At 41.8% G+C, this 9,687-nt stretch overlaps 1 protein-coding gene across 4 annotated transcripts in view; it reads left to right on the forward strand.

Moving 5' to 3' along the window:
• The window catches only part of PRTFDC1 (phosphoribosyl transferase domain containing 1), a 98,793-nt gene extending 89,690 nt beyond the window's left edge, over window positions 1-9,103 (forward strand). For 3 of the 4 annotated variants that reach the window (XM_057543714.1, XM_007189889.3, XM_007189891.3), the window contains exons 6-9: window positions 1,007-1,089; window positions 1,596-1,642; window positions 6,373-6,449; window positions 7,850-9,103. In XM_057543714.1, the coding sequence (XP_057399697.1) occupies window positions 1,007-1,089; window positions 1,596-1,642; window positions 6,373-6,449; window positions 7,850-7,897 (255 nt within the window). In that variant the 3' untranslated portion in view covers window positions 7,898-9,103. Of the gene's footprint in view, window positions 1-1,006; window positions 1,090-1,595; window positions 1,643-1,884; window positions 4,383-6,372; window positions 6,450-7,849 lie in introns of those variants that run through there. The other variant, XM_057543713.1, reaches the window with a different exon arrangement.
• Window positions 9,104-9,687: the final 584 nt, after the last annotated feature.

Genomic DNA, 9,687 nt, shown 5'->3' on the forward strand with positions numbered 1-9,687 from the left:
AGATCGCTCTTCACCCTTAATTCAGTGTTCTTGCTAATGTCTTCTAATGACTTGGAACAATTCTCCCTTCGGCATCCAAATGATAAATAGAATCAATCTAAAAATTTGCTATCCAGGGGAAATCTATAATTTAATTTGTTCTTCTGTTTAAAAAATAAAAAGAAGAAAGAAAAGAAAGAAAGAACGGGTCCTGTAGCCCAGCAGACCTGTCTTATCAGCTGGCAAAACTTCAGGGAAGCTGTTTTCAAGCTTTGGTTACACTTGCCTGAGTGTGCCACATGTATCTGCAGTTCTGCCTCAGACATAACCCATAAAGTAGACCCTCTAGCCAAATGCATGGCCCAGCCCTGGCTAAATTCAGACCTGTTGTTTTGACAATCAGCTCCTGGCAGCTGATTTCTGCCCCACGGACAATCAATCTCGGCTGCCCATTCTACTCTAATTGTGCGGTAGCTCATCAGCGGGGGTGAGCCTCAGCTCACGGCAGCCTCGCGCCCTCAGAACTCACAGGCTGTCCCCAGCTGCTGCCCAGACACATCTCACTTCCCAGCCATAGAATCTCCTATTAAGTGAGGAGAGCAAGGGGGGAGGCATTTATCCATTCAGCGTATTCAGATGTACATCCCAAGTGCATGAAAATTCATGCGTCCTGTGTCGTGTTACATAACCTCAGGGCCAAATTTAGTCCTTGAATGCACGTGCACGAGTCCAAATGCACTCAATAAAGGGCCCCACGTGCTTTCCAGAGGCTGAATTTAGCCTTTCAACACAGCTCAAGGATTCTAGGAGGAAATAGTCACCAATATATCCCCGCCAAACCCAGCTTCCAGAAAGAAGCACCTGTCTAAAAAATATAACCGGCTCTGCCTCCTACTTTTACTCTTATTTGATGGCAGTTCTAATTATGATGCATTATTAATAAGGACTAGAATCATCTGTCTGGATGAAACGCCTTTTAATGCAGCCCAAAGGCATTTGGTTGAATTTGTCTGTCCTCTTTGCAAAGGATGTTGTCGGAACTGGGAGGACCATGAAAGCATTGCTCGGTAGCATAGAGAAATACAAGCCCAACATGATTAAGGTCGCCAGGTGAGTACCACATTCACATCACCGCTGTTTCTATCTTTCCAAACCAGCACGAGAGGGATGCTAACACAGGAAGCTGTTTCCAATGAGTGCAGCCAATTCCACACCACTGACCCTTTGCCCTGGAGTGTTATGGTTTGACCATACTGAACAAACAGCCCATTTGACCACTAGCCTGAGAGAGAGGAAAGGGAAGAGGACATGCTTTGCAGGGAAGAGGACATGCTTTGCTGTGTGTCTGAGCCCCTCTTTCCGATGCCTCTGTTAGTTGTTTGCAGGAGCAGCTGGCAGAGCCCCAGTGCCCGCGCCCCTCTCCCTTCCTTTTATCCAGAATCTCACTGATGAGGTGCCGCAGGAGGGAATTTGAGGGCTGTGCTCATGCCCCATGTGCCTGAGGGAAAAAAATGCACGTTTCAAATATATATTTTAATGATTTTCAATTCTATTTGCAATTCACAAACATTTCATCTGGATCACTAAAGCTTTTTTTTTTTTTCTTTTAATGGTAGTTTGTTGGTGAAGAGAACACCTAGAAGTGATGGCTTTAGACCTGACTGTAAGTGTTTTGGGGGGTTTTGTTGGTTGTTTGTTGGCTGGTGGTGGTGTTTTGTATTTCAGAATCTTTGGTGTCCTAGTTGTTGGCATTCTTGTGAAACGGAAGCTATAAAGATTTGATGGTCCCATAAATGGTCTATGGTCTCCCCAGCAGTAGAACCCTCTACAACCAGAGGTTTTCATTTTCTAATTTGCATCTTTCCCAGGAACTGTGTTGTGTACACTGAATGTTTTTATTTTTAGGTTTTCCATAGTACCTTCACTCCTAAGAACTCAGCTAAATTGGTTTCAGGGGGTGGAGGGAGACGTGACCCCCTCCTGGGCTGACTTGGATGCACAGGATTCCTGCCTTGGCTTCTGTCCCCACCAGTTGGACACAGAGAGGCACTGGGAAGGTCGAGAGGTGTTCTACTGTCTCCAGGACCTGTGAGCGGACAATGCACAGTGCTGACCTTCAGCAAGCCTGAATTTTAGCACCGAAGGGGAAATATGAGACACCTCTCCACCACCTTCAAACACAAGTATAATAACACAGAGAATTAACAGAGCAAATATCTCTAGATAGCATCTTCGCACTTGAGTTCAGACACATGTTCTGAAGGACTTTCCTCATCTAAGGCACTTTCCTCCCTCCTCCCCAGGATACGAATAGTTCTAATGCCAGAGAGGATAAACAAGCTGCTTGATTATTTGTTATTCTAACACTAGAGGCGATATTTTTTTCACTTGCATAGGCAGACTTCAGCTTGATTTTTATGACTTACATTTGCACTCAAGCCTCTGGGATAATTTGGCTGCAGTTCTCATCAGCAAGCTGAACAAACATAAGCACAAGAAGCACACTATGGATGGGTAATGTGCCAGTGACACTGAACCAGTGATTCTTTATTCTAAAAACAAGTTTCATTCCTACGCGGGGTGTATTAAATCTAGACAATGTCAGTTCTGGCCAGATAGACCCAGTAGCATGTCCCTGTCCAGTTATTGGCTTGGGGAATGTAATCTGGATATAGTTAAGGTCCAACAAGGTTAATAAACAGAAATCTTCTAAGGAAATAATGTAAGATACTGTATAGAGAAGATTTCAACTGAAGTTGAAAGACATGCACTTCAGACATATCCAACTAGTTACAAATGTCTTGTGTCACAGCAACAGCATTAATAAAATAATAGCAGCTAACAGTAGTAAGAGATTTACTTTTTTAATTTTTAAAATTTTTTAAAAATTGAAGTATAGTTGATTTACAATGTCTTAGTTTCAGGAGTACAGCACAGTGATTCAATTATACACATATATGTGTGTGTGTATATATACTTTTTTAGATTCTTTTTCCTTATAGGGGTTATTATGAAGTATTGAGTATAGTTCCCTGTGCTATACAGTAGGTCCTTGTTGGGTCTCTCTTTTATATATAGTAGTGTGTATCTGTTAATCCCAACCTCCTAATTCATCTCTCCCCTCCCCTTTCCCTTTTGGTAGCCATAAGTTTGTTTTCTATGTCTGTGAGTTTGAGTTACCATATGATCCTGCAATCCCGCTCTTGGGCATATAACCAGAGAAAACTATAATTTGAAAAGATACATGCCCAATGTTCATTGCAGCACTATTTACAATAGCCAAGACATGGAAGCAACCTAAATGTCCATCGACAGATGAATGGATAAAGAAGATGTGGTACATATATACAATGGAATATTACTCAGCCATAAAAAAGAATGAAACAATGCCATTTGCAGCAACATGATGGACCTAGAGATCACCATACTGAGTGAAGTAAGCCAGACAAAGACAAATATCATATGACATCGCTTATATGTGGAATCTAAAAAAAAAAGATGCAAATGAATTTATTTACGAAACAGAAAGATTCTCACAGACATAGTAAGAGATTATGATGTGCCTGACTCTGTTCTAAGAGCTACACAGAGATTAACACATTTAATCCTTGCAACATTCCTCTAAAGTAAGTGCTATTGCTGTGCCCATTTTACAGATGAGGAAATTGAACACAACCAGGTTAAAGAGCTTGCCAAGGTCACGAAGCTGTAAGTGTAGAGTCATTATTGAACCCAGGCAGTCTGGTTGCAATCATGGCTTTTACTCTTGCCCTGCATCTGTAAGTAGCATCTGCCATTGCAAATATAAGGGTAGGAACTGCAGCCATTTACCAGCTAGAGATAGGTCACTCTGATTCCTGGCTGTTCTCCTGTCCTACTGATCCAGTGTTCTTCTTTTTTTTTTTTTTAATTAATTTTTATTTATTTATTTTTGGCTGCGTTGGGTCTTCGTTGCTGCACGCGGGATTTCTCTAGTTGCAGCGAGCGGGGGCTACTCTTTGTTGCAGTGTGCGGGCTTCTCATTGTGGTGGCTTCTCTTGTTGTGGAGCATGGGCTCTAGGTGCACGGGCTTCAGTAGTTGTGGCTTGCAGGCTCTAGAGCACAGACTCAGTGGTGTGGCTCGCGGGCTCTAGAGCACGGGATCAGTAGTTGTGGTGCACGGGCTTAGTTGCTCTGTGGCATGTGGGATCTTCCCAGACCAGGGCTCGAACCTGTGTCCCCTGCATTGGCAGGAGGATTCTTAACCACTGCGCCACCAGGGAAGTCCCTGATCCAACGTTCTTTTTTTTTTTTTTTTTTTTTATGGCTGCGTTGGGTCTTCGTTGCTGCGCCGGCTTTCTCTAGTTGCAGTGAGCGGGGGCTACTCTTCGTTGCGGTGTGCAGGCTTCTCATCACAGTGGCTTCTCTTGTTGTGGAGCACAGGCTCTAGGCACGTGGGCTTCAGTAGTTGCAGCATGCGAGCTCAGTAGTTGTGGCTCGTGGGCTCTAGAGCGCAGGCTCAGTAGTTGTGGCACACGGGCTTAGTTGCTCCGCGGCATGGGGGATCTTCCTGGACCAGGGCTTGAACCTGTGTCCCCTGCATTGGCAGGCAGATTCTTAACCACTGAGCCACCAGGGAAGCCCCAACGTTCTTTTACTCAGAAGGTTTGGCCTTCTGAATTGACTTTTCCCAGTCTGAGTTGCCACGCCTGTTTTAAGGATTGCATTGCTCGCTGTAAAGTCATCATTATCCTTACAACCAGGGGTTCCTGGGATTTGCTAATATTCTTTTAGCTAGCTCAGAATCTCTGTTCTATCTTTCTTCCCGGATTTCTGAGGCTTTGTACTTTTTGGTCCTTTCTCGTAATTGACTTTTTCCTTTATGCTCAATGACACCTTTTATATCCTCTGACATCTTTTCTTCTGCTCTGCTTCTTCTCTTTGATTATTTTTTCTCAAGAAACCTACAGTTTGGGGGGATCAAATAGGCTTCCTAACAGTGACACATAATGGAATCCTTAGAAAAATAAGTCCCTCACCTGTAGCACTTTCTGCGAGCAAGAACCAGTTGGTTTCTCCATGTGAAAGCATCCTTGGTCAGAAGGACCAAAATGGTGGTGAATGGTCAATGATGGAGATATATTTCTCTGGGCTGTAAGTCCACTGGCTATGCCAAAGTACTGTTTCATAAAAGTAAGCAAGTACATCTCTCGTTTGCAATACCATAATAAACATAAGATTCCCCAATACTGGAAAGAATTTGAAAAATCATTGGGCTATAGTTTCAAGACCTAAAGAAGAAGAGCTATTATATATTCCTTAAGAATTCTTTTCAATAAAAATCATCTGGACTTCTCTGGTGGCGCAGTGGTTAAGAATCCGCCTGCCAATGCAGGGGACACGGGTTCAAGCCCTGGTCCAGGAAGATCCCACATGCCGTGGAGCAACTAAGCCCATGTGCCACAACTACTGAGCCTGCGCTCTAGAGCCTGCGAGCCACAACTACTGAGCCCGCATGCCACAACTACTGAAGCCCGCGCGCCTAGAGCCCGTGTTCCGCATCAAGAGAAGCCACCATGATGAGAAGCCTGCGCTCCGCAATGAAGAGTAGCCCCCACTCGCTGCAAAACAGAGAAAGCCCACACACAGCAACGAAGACCCAACACAGCCAAAAATAAAAAAATAAAAAAAAGTAAAAAAAAAAAATCATCTTTCTTTCAATATATTCATCGTTTGCTTAACCTAAGTATCTCCTACTGCATTTAAATCCATTTACTCTCATCCTGCCCTCAGTGGAGACAGAGAGGTAAGTACCAGCATCTGCATTATGGACTCAAAGACTAGCATTAGAGTAACCCTTAGCATTGTCTTCCTCAGGCTGAACAGTCCCTTTTCCTCTCATCTTGTCTCCCGGGTTTTGCTTTCCAGCCCTTTATCCAGCTGAGGACACTGAGTGCCGTGGGAGGATGGCTTCCTATTGCAACAGCCTGTGCCCCTATTCATGTATTACAGCATTGGAATACCTTCTGTTTGAACTGCACTTCATGCTTTGCAGTGTTTCCTTTGGCATGATATCATTGGATACTGCTTGCTTTGGAACAGCAGGGCTGCATGCCTGACTCATGCACACTTCTTGATATCCACGGGGCTGCCTGAGCCCTTGCTCAGCTCTGTCAACCGGGAGCGCAGTCATTTTTCACTGTCTGTTTGCTGGTCGTCCTGTCTCCCTGAGTAGAGTCACTCTGGTCCAGGTCCTACTGGGCTCATCCTATGCATTGTCTGTCACTTTTCTCACTTACTTCTGCCTAATGGAAGGTCGTCATAGGTTAAGTGCCAACAATAGCATATGGTGGCTTTATACTTATGTTATTTAAATTGTGTTCCTTTTTTTTTTCCCTCCCTCTCTCTGCTCAGATGCTGGATTTGAGATCCCAAACTTATTTGTGGTGGGTTATGCCTTAGATTACAATGAATACTTCAGAGATCTGAACGTAAGTCTTGCATGCAAATCCCTAGCCCCCGTTTCACAAGAACTTAACAATGACATCAATTTAACAAATTTTTGCAATAGCTGTAATGATGACTGCCATTTATTGAGTGTCTTCTGTGTCAGGAATATTCTGGGCACTAGGCATTCGTAATCCCAATGAATTTCCACCACTGCCCAGCAAGGTAGGTATTAGGTTGATGGAAGCAATTATGATTGTCTCTATTTTGTATGAAGGAAATAAGGAAGTTAAAAGCAGAAAGATAGCTTGTTACTGATTTTTCTCTGTCGTCATCGACTGTGTCTCCTCTCAACCATACTAACAGTCAATATTCAATAAACTGTTTAGTGTCAGTGCTTGAAATCTAGAAGGTTCCAATTACAGCAGCATGTAGCTCATAACTATTCCCCCTTTGGGAGAAATCGTTTTAACATGTAGACGTGGACCCCCAAGTGTATGACCCTATCACTGCTGAATGATCTGGAGGTAAATATCTTACCCGAAGTGGACCAGTCCGTGTCTCTCTCCTAGGATTTAGAAGCCTAAACCAAACGCCACAGAGACCAAGGGATTTTGGACTTAAGCCATGGGCTGAGGTCTGGAGCTACCCCGGTTCCTGCCTTCCAGTTGCTTCATTGCTCTGCTCTTCCTCTACCTCTGCGAGCTACCCCAGTACCCTACCGATAACAACCCCCCTTTTGCTTACGTTCACCCAACACCATTTCTGTTGCTTGCCATCAAAATATTTCTGACACATTTCTTGCTACCCAAAAAGGGTCAAAAGAGAGTCAATACTGTGCTTAGCACAGCTCTTTCTCTATTCACCCTAGAAGGTGTAACTTCACCAGTCGGACACATCTATCTCCACCACTGCTAACTATACTCCACCACCCTCAGCATTTCTGGTTGTTACAGACCTACAGAGCCAGATTCAGAAAGGAGCTCAAAAGTAAAACAACGAAGAACCTTTTGTCAAGCATTTTAGCGGGTCTCTTTAGATTTTACGTATATGTGCACGTATACATATATGTGTGCGTGTGTGTGCTTATACATATATGAATGTACATAAACATATAAATACATAGATATGTATTTAAATGAACAATAAGCAGGTAGGAGATGACATTCTGTTCTTACTGCATCCCATTTTCTGCACTTTATACAGTAAGTCCCCTAAATATGAACCTTCAAGTTGTGAACTTTCAAAGATGCAAACATATTATAAACCTATCACGGTACAATACTATATAGCCGATTGTGTTAGTTGGGTACCTAGGCTAACTTTGTTGGACTTACGAACAAATTGGACTTACGAACGCACTCGGAATGGAACTCGTTCATATGTAGGGGACTTATTATATTTTGTTAACAGGCTGATGCATTTAAATCCTTTATTGTTTCAGCACATATGTGTGATCAATGAACACGGCAAAGAAAAGTATCGAGTCTAAAGAAGTAAATTTTCACCATCGCATCTCCAGATAACATCCTACTTATGACTACACTCAGGAAGCCAGCATGTAAAGTTTGTCTCCCAGGCATGTTCACTCAGCAGGATTTAAAAGGAAAAAAAATTTTTAATGAGCGAGCTTTCTTTTCTGAGATTATAACATAACATGAAGAGTCCCAAAGGTTCTTAAGGAAAAGAAAGCAATCCTTTTATTTGACTTGTTCCAAATTAAACACTCTGCCTTTCGACTCAAACTGCCTTCACACCCCTGAGATACACCTTCTTTTGTTCTGATAAAGTCGTTATGCTTGATTACTATACCGCCACCTAGTTACTCAAATATTTTTCACTTACCTTTTTTTTTTAATACTTTACTTTGGTAATATTTTGCAATCTTAAAACTTGGAAGCCTTTTTATTGAACCTCTCAGCCCATGTACTGGAACTGCAAGTAGAGTCCCATCCTAATAAAGGAGGGAAAGGACAATTTAATATAAATTTCTGTTTGCGCACTTCTGACAGGCCATTATTATCTGCTTTGACAAAGTCTTTCTGAACAGCAGCGTACAATGAATCTTAATGATGTTATGAAATGGGCCTTTGCCCAGTGCTCTTGATTGGAGCTTCCGGTATGTGATAACGGTACGTCATGTATGCTTGGATGTACTCAACTGTGTTTAATACTCTGAATTTTAATTAGAAAAAATACAATGGCAGCAAGGCCCTGGTTTCTAAGCGGCATCCTTTTATTCATGCAGGACATGAGAAACAGCAAATCGGGGGTGGAAGGAGAAGTGTTTTCAGTGCTCAAAACTGAGGAAGTATAAATTTTTCATGTATTTCCATCAGAGGGCAAGACACTATTATGTATTATCCTAAAGAAGAATACAGAGGTTGAATTATTTTTTTAAGTGGCCTTATGAGACTGATCACACGACCCAACACGCTATAGAAAACTAGGATACTTAAGAAAGTTTTTTCTGAATAACGTTTTTTTCCATTTCCACTGTTTTATGAGAGGTTTTCTAATTTATGGGGATTTTAATAGAAAATAAACTTGAGTGCCAATAGAGCTGTTTTTTCTCACTTCCTAAAAGGAGCAAATGCAAAATAAATAACTAAGCAGCCTTTGTTTGGTTCTGAACTGTATGTGGTGTATTGTTATCGGGTTCCAGCTTCCTTTAAACTAATAAAGAATAAGAAAACTTGTTATGTCTCATAACTGCTTACTGTTTTTCTTCCGCCTTCATATTTTTTATATACTTTCAGCCATTAAACTGTGTGTGAGCCAGTAGCTTAAATATACGACTGCATACATCTTCCCTGTGGCTTTATTTTTGTTAACCTGGAAAAAATCCAGTATATGCACCAGTATAAGCAAACGATTAAGCCAGGCTTGATCTGCTGCTTTTTTTTTTTTTTTTCTCCTTAAGCTTGTTTGTAAAAACAAGGAATTTTAGTTGTAAAAGAAGATTTTCCTGCATATCTTTATTCCAGTCAGAGAAGAAAATAAACCACACCCAGCTATCCCAAGGGGCAAACCAGCAAAGGGAATTCCTTCTGGCTTTGTTCCACAGACAAATTGGTATCCAAGTTATAGGTTGATAATTTGGTCTAACTGGCCAGTTTCTTGAACTATCAAAATTAATCTTCTAAATATAATTTTCCACTATGCCACATTTATATCAGAGGACCTAGAAAAATCCAAAGACATTTGATTTTAAATATAAAATTAGCCATAAAGTATGTATTATTGAAAGATTTTCTTTAAAATGTCGAATTTTAGTAAACA

This window comes from Balaenoptera acutorostrata, chromosome 3, assembly GCF_949987535.1.
Source record: "Balaenoptera acutorostrata chromosome 3, mBalAcu1.1, whole genome shotgun sequence".
NCBI classification, from domain to species: domain Eukaryota; kingdom Metazoa; phylum Chordata; class Mammalia; order Artiodactyla; family Balaenopteridae; genus Balaenoptera; species Balaenoptera acutorostrata.